This window comes from Triturus cristatus, chromosome 8 (genome assembly GCF_964204655.1).
Source record: "Triturus cristatus chromosome 8, aTriCri1.1, whole genome shotgun sequence".
In the NCBI taxonomy this organism is placed as follows: domain Eukaryota; kingdom Metazoa; phylum Chordata; class Amphibia; order Caudata; family Salamandridae; genus Triturus; species Triturus cristatus.
In genome coordinates, this window is record NC_140591.1 from 1,697,041,704 (window position 1) to 1,697,063,840 (window position 22,137).

The following is a 22,137-nucleotide window of genomic DNA, read 5'->3' on the forward strand; positions in this document are numbered from 1 at the left end:
CCCCCTCCCACCTTCCCTCCATGGTCTGTGTGTATGCCATCAGTCTCAGTGTTTCTCTTCATGGTGTGTCTTGCTTCTAGTGCCCATCCTGCTTGACCTCCATGGCCATCTTGCTGCTCCTGCCCTGCCCCCTTGCCTCCAGCCCTCTGTTTACATGTGCAGACCCCTACTCCCTCCCTCCTGGCTTGTCTGTTCCATTGTAATGCCCCTGATCCGTCCCTCCTGCCTTTTATGGTCTGTTACGCTGCAGCTTTCTCTCCTGTCTGTCCATTATGGTCAGCTAGCTACCATTGCCTCTTGCCCCTCTGTTCTCTGTTGTCCATGTGCATGGTCCTGTCCCCTCCCTCTTGCTTTCTATGGATTGTTGTGCTGCACTCCCGTCCCGCATGCCCTGTGTGGTGTATTGTGCTGCTGCAAACCCTGATGCCTGCCCTGCAGGGTCAGTTTGGTGCACCTCTCCATGTCCCTCCTGTCCTCTGTTATCCAAGTCCATGTCCCTACCCCATTTCCTTCCATGATCCAATGTACCATACTTGCGAACATTTTGAACTTGGTAAGAGGGAGATTTTGAAAAAAAACTGGGGCATTGATTTTCCCCTTTGAGTTACATTGAAAAAGAGGAGATTGTAGACAGGAGACAGATCAAATAAAGCCCATTTGAGCTTAAAAACATTGGACGTTTCCTGGCTGAATCGGGTCTGTCGGCATGTATGGTTGTACTACCATTGCCTCTTCCTTCTGCCCACAATGGTCTATTACATTGCCACAGCCTCTCTTGCAAGTCCTGTATTGTTGGTTTGTTGCCCCTGCCCCCCTTTCCACTGCCCTCCATAGTCTGTTGTGCTGCCACGGCCCTTCCTGCCTGCTCAGTGTGGTTAAATTGTTGCCTTTGCACCCTTCTACCTGCCTTCAATTTTCAGAGTCCGTGCCCCTGGCCTCTGCCTCTCAACAGTATCCTAATTAACAACTAGATTGCTAACATTCATTACAAAAGTGTGGAACGCCCGACATCATCTTGATGTAATCAAAACTGTAATACCTAGAGCATTTCCTTTAGAAATTACATATATGAGAGGGTCTTATTGGCATCAAAATTATGGTTAGTGCTCTAAAAGACTAAAATAAGGACATATTTTCTGAGTTTTCAAATAGCGACAAAGCACTTTTAAATTCTTTGTTATCTTTATTTTTTTTTTTATTCAGTTGACCACTTGATTAAATGTTGCACTTAGGGGAGAGGATGTGGTGTTACTTCCAGAACTGCAGACTTTGCAACTGGGGAACCAGGTTGGAGTTTCTGCTTCAGCTCGACATTCTGTGATTCTGGTCAAATCACTTAGTCTCCCCATGTCTACAACCAAAATGAATTTGTTCTTGTGTGATGTAACAAATGCTCGTGTAAAGCACTCCAATACCTGACAAGTCTGCACTATATAACACTGCAAAAACACAAAATAATAAGTGTTTTGCACACTTCTGTCATTGGGCTATATTTGGGCTACATCTGGGTGATTTTGGGCTACATTTGGGCTCTTTTGTCTCCGGTGGCCATCTTGGGAGCTTTATTTGTTATGAAGTTTCCTAATTTCCTCATGTACTGCAGTCTCCTCAGTAGCAAATGCTTTCAGTTTTTTACTTTGATTCCATCATGAAGGTATTCAGATATGTCACACATTTGCCATAAATTCTGAATGTTAGCACTCTAGTTGCTCATTAGATCACTGTAGTAAAACTACTGCTCACCAGGGAAAACTGCTGCTGGTATTGAAAGTGCATGTTTCAGTCTGCATGTCAGAATATTTTAATGAAATAAAAGAGGATTTCAAGTCTTTCTGCAGCACTAATCATAATTGCTATGGCAAAATGACCTCCTCATTTTGTTCCTTTTTAAATTAAATGTTTTAAGAGTTACCACTTTAATCCAAGCAAGATGGCTTCAGGTGTGCCATAGTTTTATCATAAGTAAGACTGTTAGCACTCTAGTTGTTCTTTAGAACACTCTGGGAAGCTGCAGTAGAACACAAAGGAATCAACTGACAGTCTCTGCCCTTGTTGGATGTACATGTTTTACTGAGAATGTCAGACTTCATTCTCACATGACTGAGAAAGATAATGTGAATTTACAGAAAATAAGCTCTCAGTTTAGCTTATAGATCACCTTCCAAACCTCTGTGGGAAAAGCATGAGAAAATATTTTTCTCTCAATCATGATATCCCAGCAGAAGGCTTCTTCACATGGTGAAATCACCTTAGAACATACCACAATTCCTAAAATGAGTATGGTACCATCAACAAATGATTTATAACGTAACTAAAGTCTTAAGACCTTCTATTAACTGCAATGCTTTTTAATGAGGTGCTATCATGTATATTGGTCCCAAGATGGCTGCCAACACTTCTTGGATGAAGTGCTGACAGCCAATCAGATCTCAGGATGAGATGTGTGGTTAGGCTCCGCCCACATATATATATGATTTTACTTTTGATTTTCTCAGGAACTACTGAACAGATTGACACCAGACCTGCAAAAGGCACTTCCCTGACCTGAGGACTACCTCTCTGCCAAATTTCAAGTAATTCTGTTCAGCCGTTCGGGCTGTACCTTGGACTAAAGGTCCCTATGGAAAATTGCATGGGGAAAACGCTTTTTGGGACCCCCTTTTTTCTCAGCCCCCGCTAGATGAATCCCCCCAAGACTTTCAGGGTAGGAGCGGAGCGCCCCACCTATTTTGAAAATTTCGCGAGGATTCGTCAACCGGCGCCAAAGTTATTCCAAATAGAATGTTGCGGATTTCCTATGGAAACGTGGTCCTAACTAGAACTATCTACTGGCGACCGCAAGTAGATATATATATATATATATAATCTACTGGCGGATGCCAGTAGATAGTTATAGTTAGGACCGAGTTCCCATAGGAAATCTGAAAATTCTATTTTGAATAACTTGGGCGCCGGTTGACTTATCTTCGTGAAATTTTCAAAACTAATGGAGCGCTCCGCTCCGCTCAGCTCCTACCCTGAAAGTCTCGGGGTGATTCGTCAAGCGGGGGCTGAGAAAAAAGGGGGGTCCCAAAACGCGTTTTCCCCATGCATTTTCCCATAGGACCTTTAGTCGAAGGTACAGCCCGAACGGCTGAACAGAATTACTTGAAAATTGGCAAAGAGGTAGTCCTCAGGTCAGGCATGTGCCTTTTGCATATGTGGTGTCAATCTGTTCAGTAGTTCCTGAGAAAATTGCAGTTAAAAGTACATAAATATATGCGCGCATGGAGCCGTGCGCAAGCGTAATTCTGATTGGTGGTTAGATGTCAGTCAACATTCGAATCAGTCGAAATCAGGAAGTGTCGGACGCCATTTTGTGATGACAGTAAAAGGTGGAGAACGTGAAAAGGGGGCAAGGTAGAGAGTTCCTGACCCCCTAGCGTTTGTCAGGGGGTCCCCGAAGGACCCCGCAGGGTGAAATTTTTTTTTTTTTTTTTTTCAAAAAATCGCGGGGTGCGCGCACCGTGAAAAACTCTTAAAAAAAAAAACATTTTAAACTTTTTATAAAAGATATTAACTATGCTGTTCAACTTTATATATATATATATAAATAACTCAGGTTTAAGTTTATTGTTTCGGTTCATTAAAACCGTATCAATTCTGGAATAAAATTATAAAATAATACAGATGATATAATATGAAGATTGCATAATGTTTGCTAATACAAAATATCATAATATCAAGTTCATTGTTTAGAATTTAAAAAAAATAGATTAGTCTAATACTTGTGCAAATACACAATACCAATAAAAATTGTAGTCAAACTGCAGATTCAACTCAATCAATAAATATATATACTAGTGTATGTGCGAGAGAGAGGGGGAGAAAGGGGGGGAAGAGGAAGAAGGAGAGAGGAAGAAGGAGAGAGAAAGAGAACGAGAGAGAGAACGAGAGAGAGAGAGAGAACAAGAAAGAGAATGAGAGAGAACAAGAACGAGAACGAGAGAAAACAAGAACAAGAGAGAGAGAGAAAAACCCTGCAGTTCTTTTAAACCGAAGTCTAAGCTTATTCCTCAACCTGCCTTTGATATGATTGATAAATCTTCTGAGTGTGTGACTGTATCTGACTTGAAGAAATTACAAATTAATACATCCAGAGTGAGAACACAAAGATTGGTTAGGAATGGAGATTACATGGATACAGAACACAAATTATCAGAGAAGAAAGAGTGTATAATTAAGCCTTCAGAAGAGAGGGGTTATTTGGTCTTGAGGCCTATGGATAAATATCTGAAGGAAGCATTCTGGCATTTAAATAACTAATGTTAAGTTGGAATCTCCATGTCTGAGTATTTGAAGGTCCATAAACAATATCATGAGGATCTGGGCACATGGAGAGATAAAAGAATTCTCACATATGAGGAATACATGTACCTTAGGAAGGACCAACCATGATTGCCTACAATTTATATGATCTAAAAGTAACACAAGAAGAGGGATATCCCCCCCAGGCATGCCCATTATATCAGCACTGGGGAGTTTGTGTGAGAATACCTCCAACGTAAAGACAGTTTTCTGAGACCTTATGCACAATGTTTACCTTCATACAGATAGGATACCACTTATTTCCCAAGAAGGCTTTTTGAGATGTCATTGGAGGTGGATTACCTCTTAATGACAATAGATGTAAACTCAATTTATACAAGGATCAACACGCATTTGCAATGCAATAGGTCTCGCATTGCTGAAAGTTTTAGCTATTGGCGTTGCTAATAATAATGCAATGCTAATAGCTCAAACTTTCAGCAGTGCAAAGAGCAATTGTATAGCAAATCTTTTTTTTCCATGAGGCCATAAGCATGTAAGAAAAAACGTAATTGCATGAAGCAAGGAAAGGGTGCAGTAGCACAGGCTGTTACTAGGTGTCCCTGTGGGTGCAGTGCCTTATGTTGCTAATAGAGGTCAGTTTATAACTCCACAGCGACACCTCGTAACAGCCTGTGGTACTGCACCCTTTTCTTGCTTTTTGGATGGGGGTGGGAGATGCAGCACCGAAGCTGCAAGCAAAAGAAAGTGCGGCGCTCATTAAACGGGCGCCACGCTAAAAGTATGCATGACATGTAAAGGAATCAAAATGAGGAATAATGAAGCGAGGAGGATGAGAGGTGGTGGTGTGGGGACGGCACTGGGCAGATTAAGTGCAGCAATGACAGGAAGGAGGGGGAGGGGGGGGGGGGGGGAGTTCAAGAGGCAAAAGATTGCCAGAGCTGGCCAACCCCCCCAAAAAACAGTGCTCATCGACTTATAAAGCACACGTGTAACAACACCAGTAAAAGGTCATGGGAGGTTACAATTGCAGACAAGGCAGTACAAAGGGGGGACTACTGAGCCTATTTATAAATGAAAAACAAAGATTTTGCAAGGACAGTAACAGGAGCCAATTGAAAAGATGGGCGGGAAATGGGCGGAGCTTCTATACCAAACGTCAATACAGCATGCCTCGCAAAGCAGCGCACGCGTTCCCCAGGCTCGACCTAAAAATGAATATGGGATTACAGCTTGGATACATTTTCTGATATCACGACTTCTTAAACTATATCATCACAATCAGATGGCATTAAGAATGATGGAACTGTGTTTAATACAGAATATTTATGTCATTAATAAGGATATCTTTAGACAGGAAATAAGCTATGGGCACTGCTACACCCTCCGCTATGCTAATTTGCATTTGGGCTGGTGGGAGGAGAACCTGGTCCTAGATCCAGACATGAAATGTTGGCAAAGGCACACAGTGCTTTGGTGAAGGTTGATTTATGACCTTTTTATTATATGGCAAGGTTCTCCTAGAAAGGCAAGAGAATTTGAACAGGAATGAAATCAGAATACATTGAACTTGGACTTTACAGGTACAAAGATCAATAAGGAAATAGAATTTCTGAATGTTAGGATTAAGATAGAGGAAGGTAAGATGAATAATACTACAGTTTTTAGAAAACCAACGTCAGGAAACCTACTTACCTTATGCACATAGTTTTCACCCAATAATGTGAAAGGAGAGCATCCCCTACAGTGAAATCATATAACGAAACCAGTGAGGACATGAAATCTTGATTTAAAGTTTGGAGGGTACACTGAAAACACAATAAACAGGGCAGTCGACAGAGCGAGTTGTAAGACGAGATGATTTATTACTTAAAAACCAGGAGGTGGTAGAGAGTGAACCAACTGAAACATCTAGACTTATAACAACATACAGAGGGGACTAAATGCGAGTACATAGCATATTACACAAACATTGGTATCTAATCAGAAATGATCCAGTAATAGGAAGAGGTGTTTCCAGATCGTTTCTTACTTTCCGTAAAAGCTAAATTTATGAGAGATCAGTTGAAGAATGAACTATTAAGTGAGAAACCACAATAGCCACCTATTCAACTAGGTTTCTGTAAATATCAATCGTACACAGCTTACATTATTGGTGAGAATATTTGAAAACTTACCAATCCATTTCCTAATAAGAGTGAAGCACTGAAGGCAGTATAGAATTGCAGGGCTGAGTTTCAGTATATATTCTCACATGCACAAGTGCTATGAGGTATTTAGGTAGTACCAAATTAGCAACATATAAGAGAATCATACAACTACTGTGTGTGATCAAGAACTGGGATAACAGTTACCCAAATAGCAAGAAACATCTAGGAGAAACATAACAGGAAGACGAGTGGTCTTAAATACAGTGTCATTTCTTCCGTTCCTTACAATCTCTAGGAGTGGGTGGGGAGAGAGATGGGGAAGGAGTGTGAAAAATAACTGAATCCAAGTATATTTTAGGGCTGGATACAAAGAAATCTTGTGGGTTAAGCACGGATGAGGAATTATTTGCACAGCTCAGAGTTGGTATTTTATCAATAGCCTGCAGTAGGGAGAATATGCGTTATAGTAGCATTAAAGTCGATAGATGGGAGTGAGAAATTATAATGATCTATTTAAACATTTATTTTTTAGTTGACCAGCAGGGAGGTGAAAGTTGAATTACCATCAAAACAAACATGTAAATGAATCATACAAAAAATAAGTGAACATTAAACACAGATTGTAAGTTATATTGTTTGTTATTTACTACAGGAATGTCTGTCACCTACCCAGCTGGACATTGGGCATAGTTTCCTCGTCTCTCCACTGTGTCTCCTTCCTCCTCCACCTTTGCGACAAATTCTGAAATGATCTGCCGATGGCGGAGCAAGATGATGACCCGGGTCATCTTAGCGGCTCGACCGATTCTCTTTCGCTGGACTGCTCCCTGCGTCGCCAGACTGTCCTTTACGTCTAGTCTACCTCCCCTTTGTCTCTTCCACCCCTCTCATCTTGTACAGCCACCGCGACACTGGATGTGGTGATTGCTGGTCCTCAGCTGGTTTGTTTGACTCTCTTTGACTTTTTGGTTCCCCTAAAGTTCTTTCCCGCTTGCCAGTCTGCCTGACCCGATCGGCATTTCAACCCCTTTTTTACTTTTCCCCCTCTACCTTCTATTCCCCATAGGATGTGTGTCCATTTTATGCTATGTTCTAGAAACTCATGATGTAATCTTTGTAACTCGCTAATCGTCATGTAAAGCGCTCTGATACCTCCGGGTCTGCCAGCGCTATATAAAACTCTGCAAATAAATCAAACAATAGTAAGTTCGACTCAAGCCCATATGGGCACTATGAATATGGTGTTTTGAGGACACATGATAATATATTTTGAGTTATTTTGTAAGATGTGATATAATGAGGTTTCATAGTATCAATAGGTAAAGAGAGAGTAAGTTAGCGATGATATTGCGGATAAGGACGCGTCCTCTTTGGTATGATGGCATGATCATGAATTAATGAAGAATTATACCAGTGTATAGAGTATTATTGTGGATACTGAAACACGCGACACCATTTTAATATGTCACGGTTTGTAGGTCTTTCTTCATGTATGCCGACAGCTGCTGTATTCACTTCTGCTGTGCAGTATTTATTTTCTGTTACAGTCGCACACGATGACATGGCGTGTATGTATTTGCATTGCAACAAAAATGGTGTGTTCCATCGTGAACAAAGCTACTGAGCTGAAAATCCTCAAACACCAGCATTCGAATATAATAGGAGTAATGGCGTCTTTCTTAGATAAAATAGAGACAGTATGTATGTGTGTGTATAAATGTGTATATATATTTTTAACGCACATACAAATACAGTAAATTTCTGAAGCACAAGTCTTCATATACCGGGCAATACTGAATATATTACTGAAAGGGGAGGACTTCCTTCGATAGGGACGCCCTGTGTCTCCGAGGATAAGGTTTAATCTCCGACGGACAACACTTTATATAAGCGGTGAAACAGTGACTCAAGGGCACAGCTTTATGTATGCATACTTGCCAGGTCACTCATGTGGCGGGTGTCATCCTCTTCTCAATGATATTCGCTTTCCTAAGAAGCAAGATGCCTCCATAGGCCTTCGCAAGAGCACTCTGTTTGGAAACGTGTAAAATGTTATTAGAGCGTTAATTGTGTTGTGGTCACCATCAAGCGCTGTGCAATAGATTGAGGGCTGTGTATGAGGCGATACCGTCGATCTTCGGTAGACTGCTCTTTTTGTGATACGTTATACATTTCGAAAGGACCAGGCTTTATTTGTGGCGCTGAATTAACAAGTGGTGCAGTGTCACTGTGTGAAACTCTATTTCGTACTCGGTTTACAGCTAAGGCCCTCTAAATGCTGGACGTTTGATACGGTATATCCTTTGGTATGTCCTACGGCCTTCCATTGACCTCCCTCCCTCCCCTCCCTGTACAGCCCCTTCTCCTCTCATCTTACAGTATCCCTGGCCTTCCCTTAACACCCCCTCCACCTCTCGCCCTCCCTTTCTACTTCTCAATATTCTCCTCCTTCTTATGATCTCTATTCTTCACCTCTGCTCAACACCAGTAAAAATATCGCTGTAACTCCATCCACTCCTTTCTACCACCATCTCTCCCCCCACCTTCGACCCTTGCACCCCAACACTCTGCCCAGTCCCCCTCATCCCCCTGTCCTCCTTCGCCTACTTCACTCCCTTCCCCACCTATGACCCTCGCACCCCAACACTCTTCCCGGTCCCCCATATCCCCCTGTCCTCCTTCGCCTACTCCACTCCCTCCCTTAACCATTGAGCCACCCAACACTCCGTGCTCAGCCCACCTATCCCTGGAAACTAAACTTGAATCTCTCATCTCTTCCATTTCCCAGCTTGAAGCGTCCATCTCACTCTTAAGTGCTAAGTTATCTCCCTCCCCTAATAGCCTCCCGAGGAGTTCCCTGCTCCCGCGCCCAAATAAAGCCAACCACAGTCTGTCCTCCACAGACATCACCAACTTGCTAGCTACAAGACTAACAACGTCAATCCCCCTCCACTCTCCTCTCCTAACAATTCTCCTCAATTCACCATTCAGACCATCTCTTCTGTCAGAACTTACCAGCCTCCCTCTCAAGGGGCACCCTCATTCAAGAATTTAATCCCTATCCCCCTTATCAGCCCAAACACTCCCATCACCAAAACAGTTGCGTCAGAGCTACATTGAATGCTCCACAACTGCAGATCTGCAACCAAACACAAACTGGAAATCTCTGACACTATCACCCACCACAATCTCGACATGCTCTTCCTCCCTGAGACCTGGTTTAATGACTCCTCTCACACTTTGTTTGATCTTCTGATACCTACCGACTACTCTATCCTCAGAAACGACAGAACAGACAAGATCGGGAGAGGTGTTGCGATTATCTTCAGAAACTCCCTTCAAATTACAGCCTTTCCCACCATCTTCTTCCGCACATTCGAATGCCTATCTCTAGAACTTCAAGTTCATCACGGCTCACCCTTCAGGTTCCATGCCATCTACCACCCGCCCGGTAACTGCTCTTCCTTCATGGAGGAACTCACAGACTTCATTAGTGACCAATATTCACAAAGCAACAGGCAGATCTTCCTAGGTGACTTCAATCTCCACTGGGGCTCTGTGGAAGACTCGGCTGCCAGCAAGCTTGCAACCTTTCTCTCAGCTAACGATCTTGTCCAACACTGCTCGGAAATTACACACGCCAAGGGCTCAATTCTGGACCTTGTTATTTCTAAACCAGCCCAGCTTACCATTGCTCCCCCTATCCATGTAGACTGGTGAGACCATTTCCTCATTCCCTTCCGTTTTCACCTCTCGCACATTATAACTAAGGCTCCCGGTTTTCCGTTTAAATGGATTTTTACATATAAATACAGACGGAAAACAAGTTTTCCTTTGTTTGTATTTATATATAAAAACGGGAAAATACTAGCTGCCATGCTCCAGCAGAGAGTCGCCACGCAGGGCCGGCGCTCATCACTTTCAGCTGCGGCAGACTGTCAGGGCAGCGTTTCTGGCCAGTATCATCTTTCCTTTACTGACACCTCTTTCTCTTAGCCTAATCGCTGCATCTGCATAATAACAGCGGTTAGGCCGATGCTTGAACTCTCGAGGTGTGAAGTGAGCCCTGCCCCTGCATGAATGAAAAGCAGAGCATCCTGCAGGGCTCACAACAAAAACAAGCATTTGCATTGCAACAGTTATTTATTCTCCCTCGTCGGCGTCGCTAAATGCCCCCGCTCGTTGTCCTCTGTAGCTCGCACCTACCCTGCTCGTCGTGTTCTTTCACCAGCACCAACCCCCAACCCCACCTCACTCTTACCGGAACTTGCAAACTGAGGGATTGCCCCGGGCGTGAAAAGCCCTAGCTAGCTAGGCCACTGCATTTTATAGCCTCTAGAGCCTCCTTTGTAAGATTTTGTTTTAAGGCTCTGTACACAGAACTCTGTGAAATGTGGTGTCCCTTGCTCCACGTCCGCCCACGGTGCCGGCATCCACTGCTTGAATTGACGGAGGAATAGACACAGAGGTGATTGATCTGGGGAAAAACCATGCCCAATCATGGAATAAAAGTTGCACACTTTTTATTCTTTTTTACAATAAGTACTTTGAATGGATACTTTTGATCACAATCAAAAAGTGACAGTTGTACTACTCCGAAAAATTACGTTACTTCCAAGTCACACCTAGGTGACATCTTCTACTGTTCAAGAACGTCTTTGCAGAAGCGCTACATGATAAGCGAGTTTCTAGTGTCACAGTGGCCCAGGTCTTTAAGCTCCAAGTCAATTTGCAGGGCCGGCTTTAGGGCGGTGCGACCGGTGCAACCGCACCGGGTGCTGGCTTCCTGGGGGCGCCGTGTTTGAAAGTTAATTCTGCTTTTGAAGCACCTGCTGCAGCGTTTCTTTCCCCCGGCATTTACCAGGCCTCACATACATGTCAAGATAACTTGTGTGATTAATTATCTTCCTGGAGAGAGATCAGCATTTTGTATAGTTGAGGTTTTGACTTAGGTGAAGTTAGTGCAGAGGGTTAACATGCCTGCTGCAAAGAACGTGTACCAAGTAGATTACAGAGTGCGTATGATGTAAACAGATCATCAGGTTACTGCTTTCAAAAGAGACATCCTTTTGTTACTTGCAATTTATAACTTAAAGTCCTAATATAGAATAGTGAGCTATTAACTTTCATCCTTGAACTGCATACACACTGCAAAGTATACATTATTAGAACATTGATTAATGTTGCAAAAAGGGTTAATTTGGCTAGAAATCAATACTTATTATTAAGGAAAACTTCCAACTATGCGGTTTCTTTTTCAACTCTGAGTTTGTGCTTCTCCACACCAAGCCCTCTTAAACTATACTGCCTACCACAGTATGGATGGCATGTGACTCCTACACTTTTAGTCCTTTGGCTTATGTAACATTTCCTATACACTGATTTACACACGTATGATTGATTGTCTCCGTGTAATGTGTGTGTGATGCAAAGTGCTCGGACACCCTACACTGGTATGAGTGGCGCTATATAACTAATTCAATGCATCTGAGAGAGTGTGCTTATGGAGACTTGGCCAATGTTAAAGGGTGCTAGTGAGAGAATCCGTGGTGGAGGTGGTCATTAAGGCCGGCCCTGTCAATTTGTAAGCTGATCGTTGAACAGCATAAGCAGTAAAAATTAGCAGCATTAACTGAGGACTCCATGTCCTCTTCCTCTGATTTTTGGGCTGAAGATTTGTGCCCTTCACGAAAGAAAGAAAGACAATCTATTTATTTAAAATGAAATATACACATTAACAGTATACGTGCTTATAAACATCTTCCCTCACTGCAGCATATTCGCATGTTCAGAGGTGTTTCTGACATCTTGAGGGTTGTTTAGATCCATTTTTTTTTCAAAAAAGATTCCTTTCTGTGTATTACTCTTTTAGTTGGTGACCATGAGGCCTACACATTTAGATCAATAACCTTTGATTTTTGACTGTGACACTGGACAAATATTACTCCAGACTAGAATATACGAGTAATAATATTTGTCCAGTGTCACAGTCAAAAATCAAAGGTTATTGATCTAAATGTGTAGGCCTCATGGTCACCAACTAAAAGAGTAATACACAGAAAGGAATCTTTTTTGATAAATATCTGACACCCAGTCCTTTCTGGTCCCTGGGAAACTCTCTTTTTTGAGATTGTTTAGATCCATTGACTCATAACTTTTAAGTGTATTTGGGACATTCTGCAAATGGCAAAGTTTTCAGATGAATGTATAGTGTAGGACCAATAACAACCGAGTGCATGTGTGCATTGTTAATTTAAATAAATGTGGAAAAATACATAGAAGCAGCGTCGACTTTTGCTTGTGGCAAAAATAAATGTGGATAAATACAGATAAAATGCCCAAAAAATAAATATGGATAAATACAGACTGAAATGGCAAAAAAATAAATACAATAAAACCGGGAGCCCTAATTATAACTCTCGGCCAACCTAAAAGGGCTTCTACCTGGTTCGCAACACTAAAAACATTGATCTTGAGACTCTGTGTGCTTCTGCTATGCGTTCACTTCCTAGTCTAGACCCTAACGCGGATTTCAATGATCTCACTCCCCATTGCCTTTCAACCCTTGCAGTCGAAATCGACAATGTCGCTCCACTCCAAAGCAAAAGGAAAAGACCCATCCCCTCAGCACCTTGGTTCAATAAAGCTCTATATGACGAAAGGAAAAACCTTAGAATCTTCAGAAACATCGGAGACAATCTCCATCCACCTCCAATCTCTCTCTTTTATGTTCAGCAAGTTCCAAATATCATAAAGCACATCTTCCATGAAAAAGCATCACATTTCCGATCCCTCCTCGACTCAGCTAAAAACAGACCCCAAAAACTTTTCGACCTCATCAAAAACCCAAACTGTTCTCCACAAACCATCAAACCGGAGGATGCTTCAAAGAAAGCAACTGAATTCGCTATATTCTTTGATGAAAAGGTCAGATCACTGGTGGATCAGGTCACCCACCCCACCCCCATTGAGGAGCGAAAATCCTTAGTCACTTGGCAGAACTTTGCCGCCATCTCGGAAGATGACCTCCTCAAATACATCCTCGAAACCAAACCCTGCAACCATTCTTCTGACCCCATACCTAGTGTAATCGCCATTGATTTCTATACAAATACTCTCTCTTATTGGACCAGGCTAGCTCTTCCTCAGTCAAGGATCCCTCCCAGCTGTCCTCAAAATAGGACAGGTTACCCCCTTCTAAAAAAAACCTCCGCAGATGCGAACAACCTCAATAACTTACGCCCCATCACCAATCTCCCTTTTCTTTCAAAGATCACAGAAAAATGTGTTGCAAAACAACTTTCCCAACACATTATGGACAATAATCTCCTTGACGTGTTCCAGTCTGGCTTTATTCAAAATTGCAGCACTGAAACAGCCCTGCTGCGAGTGATCGATGATGCGCTGCATATACTTGATTCGGGGGAATCGTGCCTTCTGATTCTTCTTGACCTACCTGCAGCCTTTGACACTGTTAATCACAACACCCTCCTTAACACTCTTCAACAGACAATGGGCGTGGAAGGCACGGTGCTTAAATGGTTTGCTTCATTCCTCTCGGACAGATCCCAAATGATCAAGATTGCGAACAGTCTCTCGTCTCCACTGGTGACTGGTCAAGGCGTCCCTCAAGGTTCCATCCTTGCACCCACTCTGTTTAATCTCTATCTGGAACCATTAGGGAACCTCCTAAGCAAATCTGGAATCCTCTACCATCTCTAAGCAGATGACACCCAAATCTACCTCAAGGTGTCTTCCTCTCAAGATCTCTCACTACTCAACTCTACTCTCAACTCTATTCACAACTGGATGTTAGTTCACCAACTCATTCTCAATCCCTCAAAAACTGAATTACTCCTCCTATCTACCTCTCTCTCCCTGCCTCCTGTTCAATCCTGGATGGATCAGCTGAATTTATTCAACAGTAAACCCATCATTGTCGACTGCGCTAAATCCCTAGGTGTCATACTTGACAAAAGACTCAACCTAATCTCACACATCAACTCCATTGCCAAGAGCGCACATTATCAGTTGCGCCTTCTGTGGGGGATTAGTCGGTTCTTCCCGGAGAAAGACCTAAAAACCTTGGTCCAATCACTAGTTCTCTCTAGACTGGATTATTGTAATTTTCTTCTGACTGGCCTTCCCAAGTCTCACCTCTCCCCGCTTAAATCCATCCTCCATTCAGCAGCTCGCTTCATTTCAGGATCCAAACGAAGTGTTGTATCCCGCATATGTCATCAGTAAAGTATCAATCAGATTACATGAAGGTCTCTGTAATCTGATTGGCTAAACTCGCTCACGTCATGTTGGAATGTGGGGGTGGTATTTTATTTCACGTCACTGTCTGGGCGGCTCCTTTTCCCTGCGGCAAGCGTGCTTGCTTGATCCTTGAGTTCGTGTCACCGTTTCTTCAGCTGTTCGATAATAAATAATTAATATATGAACAAGCTGATTTGGTGCAAGAAGTCGTTCTTTGGCGTCACACTTCAAATGGCGACGAGGGCGGGATCCTGATTTATTCATGGAAGAATCGGGTGAACTTCTTTTGGAAAGGAGGTCTTCAAAAGCTTAAATTCAGGCAAGTTACGATATCATGTTCAGAATGGCATGTTAATCGTTAGTTAATTGTCCTGTATTCTACTATTTCGTAGCGATGATCCTGTAGTCTACGATTTCGTAGCGGGGCTACCGGCATCGTTGTGAGGAAAATTGAAGTGTCGGTGTGTTTTCAACCTGCAGATTTACGTATTAAGGCAAGTTGCTGCATGACATTTGTTACGTGGAAATCTACATAAAATTGAAGTCGGCATTCTTGTTTATTTTGTCAGGCATCGTCTATGAGAAGCGTGTATTGAAATCTTCGTGAAGCGTGTGGGTATTCGTAACGGTATTCAACCGTCAATTTCAACCGCCGCATTGTTCGTTGACGTTTGACAGTTCAACGTCAGCTGTTCCTCAAGTAAGGTGACGCATTTAAACGCGTCGAGTACACGTTACGTGACGCCATTTTTTTTTTTTTTAAAGTGTTTCAGAGTGAACGGACAAAGTCCGTATGATATTCAGATATAATTGGAGGTGAGCTAAGCGCTCAGAATTCATTGCACAATTTAAATGAAAGAGAAATAGGATATAAATGAGATATATTTCTCTTGTTCAAGCAAGAATAAGAATTTACAATATTACTGCAATTAGAGTGTGACTAATATATAAATATTCATTTCAAGATTATTTTATATTTCCAGAAAGTTAAGCTTGTTTTTTGTGAATAACATGGCGAGCAATTTGAATATCAGTGCGCCAGCTGCATTTTTGAGCGAACCAGGAAAACCAGTTATGAGATGGAAAAATTGGTTCCGGGCATTTGAGAACTACTTGGTGGCCATTGATGATAAAAAATATGAACCTGAAAGGAAAAAAGCAATTATGTTCGGATTATTAGGCGCAGCAGGTCAAGACATTTTTGACAGTTTGCCAGAATATAAGGCTCAACCTGGTCAATTTATTCCACTTGATGAATTTCAGGAAGCTACAAAAAGATTGGAAAAACAATTTGGTGAAGAACCAAATATTATGATTGGCAGACATCGGTTTGCTATGCGCAAGCAATCTGAAAACGAAACAATAGAAGAATATATTGCGTGTTTGAGAGTTTTGGCAACTAAGTGTGACTTTAATGATATGGTTGATGTGTATATTCGCGACCAGTTTGTGTTCCATTGTTTTGAAAAGAAAATACAAGAAAGGTTATTGGCATGTAAAAACCCAACGTTAGAAGAAACAATTGATATAGCAAAGGGCATTGAACGATCTCTTGAAAGTTCAAAAGTTCTCTCCGCAGAAAATGGTACCAAGACTACTGTGTATTATTTGCAGGACAATAAGAAAGTTATAAATATGCCAGACAGAAGAAATAAGTTGGCGTCCAATTCAGAAAATAACACATTTGTTTGTTTTAGGTGTGGTTCGAGAAATCACAAGGCAGATTACACAGGATGCCCAGCACAGGGAAAGAAGTGCACGAAGTGTTTTAAGGTAGGGCATTTTGCGGGTGTATGTAAGAATTCCAGGGTGCAAAAGTTTTCAAAAGTAAAAGTCAATGCAGTAGAAGATTTTGAAGAGGATATGTGTTCCAACATAGTTCTAACTTTGGGTGATGATTACCAATCTATAAAAGGTCCTTTGGGTATTGCACACATTGGAAGTGTTGAATTAAATATAATGGCAGATTCTGGGTCACCAATAACAATTGTTTCTGACCAAAAGTATGAGCAATATTGGCCACATGTGGATCTTTTAGCTTCCGATGTGAACCCCAAGGCATTTGGAGAATTTGACATCAACATGTTGGGGTATTTCCATGATGATTTCGAAGTCAAAGGAAGATCTGTCACTACAAAGGTTTATGTTGCAGAGCGAGGTAGGAATATAGTTGGTTGGAGGGATTTAGCTCGTTTGGGAATTATTTTAAAACCTGGTGCAAGTGATCCTATTGTATTAGATGAAAATTGGGTGTGCTCAATTTCTAATTCCAGTTCAGTATCCTATCCAGAAAATGTAGGTATGGTGCTGAACAAGTATTCATCGTTATTTGAAGACAGAATAGGTTGTGTAACTGGGTTTGAACACAACATCAAAATTAAGAAGGGAGCCATTCCAATAAAACATAAGGTAAGATCAATTCCTTTGTCGGTAAAATCAGATTTGAGGAAAGTACTAGATAAGTTATTCAAAGAAGAGGTTATTGAGCAAACAGATTCGGCAGAATGGGTTTCTGCAATTGTTTTAATTAAAAAAAAAATGGTGAGGTGCGTTTGTGTGCTGACTTGAGGTCTTTGAATAAAAATATTGTGGCGGATTGTTACCCTTTGCCTAGGGTCCAAGAAATTTTAGCAGCAATTAATGGGTCCAGATATTTTTCACTCATTGACCTCAAGTCGGCATATCACCAGGTCAAGTTGTCTGATAAATCGAAAGATTTCACGACGTTCATCACACCATTAGGTGCGTATAGGTTTAAAAGATTACCATTTGGCTTGGCGTCATCGTCAAGCGTATTTCAGAAACTGATGGAATGTATTTTGGAGGGTGTTGAAGGAGTACAGAAATTCCAAGACGATATACTCATTCATGCAAGCACCATTGAGGAGCATAATAAAATTCTTGATTTAGTATTGAGTAGACTAAATGAAAGAGGAATGACGGTTTCAAAAGAGAAATGTAAGTTTTTACAAACAGAAATTGAATATTTAGGTCACGTAATTGGGGGAGATGGAATAAAACCAAAATTAGATTTAGTAAAAGCCATAAAAGATGCCCCAGTACCACATGACAAGGATTCTTTAAAATCATTTTTGGGTTTAAGTGAATACTATTCACGATTTTTGGAGAATTATTCAGAAGTGGTTGAACCATTGCGCATACTGCTGCGCAAAGGAGAAAAATGTTCATGGTCTGCGAATCAGAATGGTGCATTTGAAAAAGTCAAACAAGCAATTGTAAATGCACCTTCATTAAAACCGTATGATCCAGAAGGAATCAACATTATTACAGTTGATGCGAGTTCAGTTGGAATTGGTGCAGTTTTCACACAAAAAGGTGAAAGGAAATTCACACACTATAGCTTTCATTTCAAGACGGTTACAGGAAGCAGAAGTGCACTACAGCACTATAGAAAGGGAAGCACTGGCATGTGTGTGGGCGGTAGAAAAGTTAAAAGTGTATTTGTGGGGAAAGCAATTTGAGCTAGTAATGGATCATAAGCCATTAACGTATTTGATGGATGGATATGGTAGAGGAAATGGAAATTTGTCTGCCAGATTGGTAAGATAATTGGCTAAACTTCAGGAATAAACATTTACCACAAGTCATATTTCAGGTAAGAGTAATGTAAGGGCAGACTGTTTGTCGAGGTTACCATTGAATATTTCTTAACCAAGAGTGGATGAAAACACGGAATGGGTTGTGTCTTGCATAAAAGATGTTGAAGATGATTTAAAGGTGGGAAATAAAGCAGAGTGGTTGGAATATATTGACAACGATCCAGTGTTGATAAAAGTTAAGAACTATATTGTAACCAATTGGCCACCAATCAGAAATCTGTCTTCAGATCTCAAGACATATTTTCAGGTAGCAAGTGAACTATGTATTGATAGTGGTTTTGTATTAAGGGGTGATGCATTAGTACCGCCAACAAAAATAAGAAAGAAGTTGATTGAACAGGCACACAAAAGCCATTTGGGATCTACCATGACAAAAAAAGTTGTTAAAGGAGCATTATTGGTGGCCGGGGTTAGATGCTTATGTCAACATGTTTGTTGATAATTGTGCAATTTGCCTTAGATCAGACAAACACTGGAAGACGCGTGTACAAGAAATGCAATTAGTACAAATACCTAATGCACCATGGATAAAAGTGGCTATTGATTTTGCCGGTCCATAACATGTATTAGAGAATGAATGCACATTTTTAATTGTTATGAGCGATTATTATAGCAAATGGATTTATTTCAAATTTGTATCTAAAATTGATTCTGAAGAGGTGGTGATTAAAATCTTGGAATCTTGTTTTGCTATAGAAGGTTTACCAAAAATATTGGTATCAGACAATGGTAAACAATTAGTTTCAGAAAGAATGGTTACGTTTTTGAAACAAAATGAGATTGTGCAAGAAAAAACACCAAATTATTCACCAAAATCTAATGGTCAGGTGGAAAGGGTGAATCGATTCTTGAATGAAAGTATACAGATGGCGTTGGCAGCTGGTTATCCAGTACAGGAGTTCGTTAGAGAAAGAGTCAAAGCATACAATGCCACAACTAATAGTGTTACGGGATATTCACCATTTTTTCTTATGAGAGGCAGACAATGTATGTCATCTATTTCACCAAAGTTCAATTTGCAAAAGGATGGAGAATTGAAGGGAATTGAGGTGAAAGATTCTGAGCTTAAGGTGAAGGAGAGGATTGTAGGCCAACAACTTAAGTCCAAGGTGTACCATGATAAAGTACACAGAGCAGTTGTAAAAGACATCGTAATTGGTGACTGGGTTTTGCTCAAGAAACCATTTGTAAAATATAAAGGAGAGTCAACATTTTATGAGCCACAAGAAGTTATAGATGTGTCAAACAGTTCAGTGCTATTGCAAAATTTTGGATGGCGACACAAGTCAGATATAATTAAAATTAAAGACATGCAGAAAGATCTAATTATCAAAGAAGGAAGACGAGGTGCAGATGATGAACAAAGAAGCGAATGGTATGATTTTGGAGAAAAGGAGAAAGAGTTAAGATCAAAGCAATGGAGGAAGGAAGAGCATGATGATTCGGTCAGTGAGAGTGTTGTCACCCGCACTTTGATGAATCAGAGGTCAGAAGTTGCATCTGAGGACGGTAGATGTGAAGCATCGCAAAGTGAAACACAGTCAATGAGTGATGTGAATGTTAAAGATCAGAGCACCAGCAAGATGCCAGCAAGTGAGGCATCGAGTATTAGTCAAGAGGTGTGCACTAGCACATCATCTGGAAGAATTTCGCGCTTTCCAAGGATATACAGAGACTTTATTGTATACTGAGGCATTGGTGTTCAAAATGTATAAAAAAAGGTTCTAATTCGTAACTAAGTTTGATGTAAATTGTTTATGAAAGGGAGATGTTGTATCCCGCATATGTCATCAGTAAAGTAACCAATCAGATTACATGATGGTCACTGTAATCTGATTGGCTAAACTCGCTCACGTCATGTTGGAATGTGGGGGTGGTATTTTATTTCACGTCACTGTCTGGGCGGCTCCTTTTCCCTGCGGCAAGCGTGCTTGCTTGATCCTTGAGTTCGTGTCACCGTTTCTTCAGCTGTTCGATAATAAATAATTAATATACGAACAAGCTGATTTGGTGCAAGAAGTCGTTCTTTGGCGTCACACTTCACGAAGTGACCGCATCACTCCAATCCGGTCTTCTCTCTGATGGCTTCCAATCGAGGCAAGATCTATTTACAGAACTGCCTGCATCACCCAGAAAGCCTTGCACTCTTCCTCCCCTCGCTATCTGGCGAATAAACTGAAATTGTCTGGAGGCTTGAGACCCTCTCGGAATACGGAAAAGTTCTTGCTTGAGCCCCCCCTCCTTCAAAAGGGAAAAATTGATGGCTCAACCGTTCTCAGGTAATGCGGTGAGAATCTGGAGCTCGCTTCCTCCTTTGCTCCGTGCCACCACCTCCATCCGGATCTTCAAAGCGGACCTCAAATCTCTTCTTTTCCAAAGACACCTTCAGAACTAATTCCTTCATTCTCAGACCCCGCCAGGAAGTTCGTTAGTCATTATAAATGTGTTATATTTATTTATTTTTGGTACATTCCTTGCTTGCTGTGTTTGATATTGTGTTCCTCTTGCCTGCTGTGTTTGATTCTGTGTCCTGCTATTTTTGTACATTCTGTTTTGTAACATTTCTCTCATGTAGCGGAACTGGTTCTATTGTACAGCGCTCTGACACCCTCGGGTAAAGTCCGCTGTAATAAACTGATTAAAGGGTCCATACGTTGTTGGTAACTTAAAGTATATTTATTGAAGATTGAAGTTACAGGTATTAAAGTATATAAATAGCGAGCCCCACCAGGAGCAGCCTGTACGCTGCTCAGCCCATAGACCAACTGACTCAAACCATTCCAACACACACACATCCCGGCTGAGCAGCATACAGCATCCGCGCTTTATAAAAATGCATAAATAAATATATGGTACGGGGCCCTCAGCAGCTGTGGGCGCGATACTAAGGGCGCTGGCGCCCGTCGGTGGGAGTCGAAGGATGCCGATGCCCCGAAACACGGCCACAAGGACACACGACGCGGCGGCTCCTCAGAGGGAGGAACCGGACCCGTCCGTCCCCTCCCTCCTCGCCCTGGTCGCCCCCTCACCCCACGCACTCTGTCGCCATTACCCCCTTACCGAGGCCCGCTTGGGACGTGACATCCTTCCTCCTGCGCTGCAGTCTCTCTCGCAAGCAGTCCAGCTGCTTCTTGTGCGCCTGGATGGAGCTCCAAGTGTCAGACATGTTGCCGCCGGACAGCAGCCGGAACCACCAACACACGAGCCGGGTACCGAGGGGAAGGTTTCCCCGAAGGACGACTTTTCCCCACCGCCCACAGTGGTTTTCCAGCCCACTTCCGGTCTGTGACGCTGCTGCAGCCATCTTGGAACAGTATCGTTTCCGGGCTGCTAAAGGCAAGCCACGCAATCCGCATAGCTGTCTTGCAGCGCCATATTGCAATGGGAACGCGTCATCGCGGAAGGTCGCTTAATTATGAACGGACATTTGTGCCTGAGAAAAGCTCGCGAACCAGAGAGAGAGAGAGAGTTCAAACCGCAGCCAGAAGTGAGTCTGTGGTTTCTGCACCGGAAGATGGCGCTGCGCTGCCACTGAGATTCGACTCGACTCTGCGCCCAATGCAGCCCTCACTCCAGTCCATCCGCTCAGAAGTGCACGTGAGCAGGACTATGAGCAGGATAACAGAAGAAGGAAGTACACTTGACTCGTGGACGGGTCCGCAAAAACACCTTTCAAAACATTTAAAGCAAAAACAAATGGCATTTAAAAATGCTACAAGCGTTCAAGTAAAATACTAACAGAGGCAACAGATGTGGCTTTTATTTGCAGCTTCCTTTGCCCTTTTGTTTATTATTAT

The 22,137-nt window shown here is 42.0% G+C and overlaps 1 protein-coding gene across 1 annotated transcript in view; it reads right to left on the reverse strand.

The window, feature by feature from the left end:
• Window positions 1-21,622, reverse strand: part of LOC146808633 (N(6)-adenosine-methyltransferase catalytic subunit METTL3-like) — a 165,034-nt gene extending 143,412 nt beyond the window's left edge. Inside the window, exon 1 of the mRNA XM_085623666.1 lies at window positions 21,401-21,622. Within this exon, the coding sequence (XP_085479792.1) occupies window positions 21,401-21,506 (106 nt within the window). The 5' untranslated portion in view covers window positions 21,507-21,622. The remainder of the gene's footprint in view (window positions 1-21,400) is intronic.
• Between the last annotated feature and the right edge of the window lie 515 nt (window positions 21,623-22,137).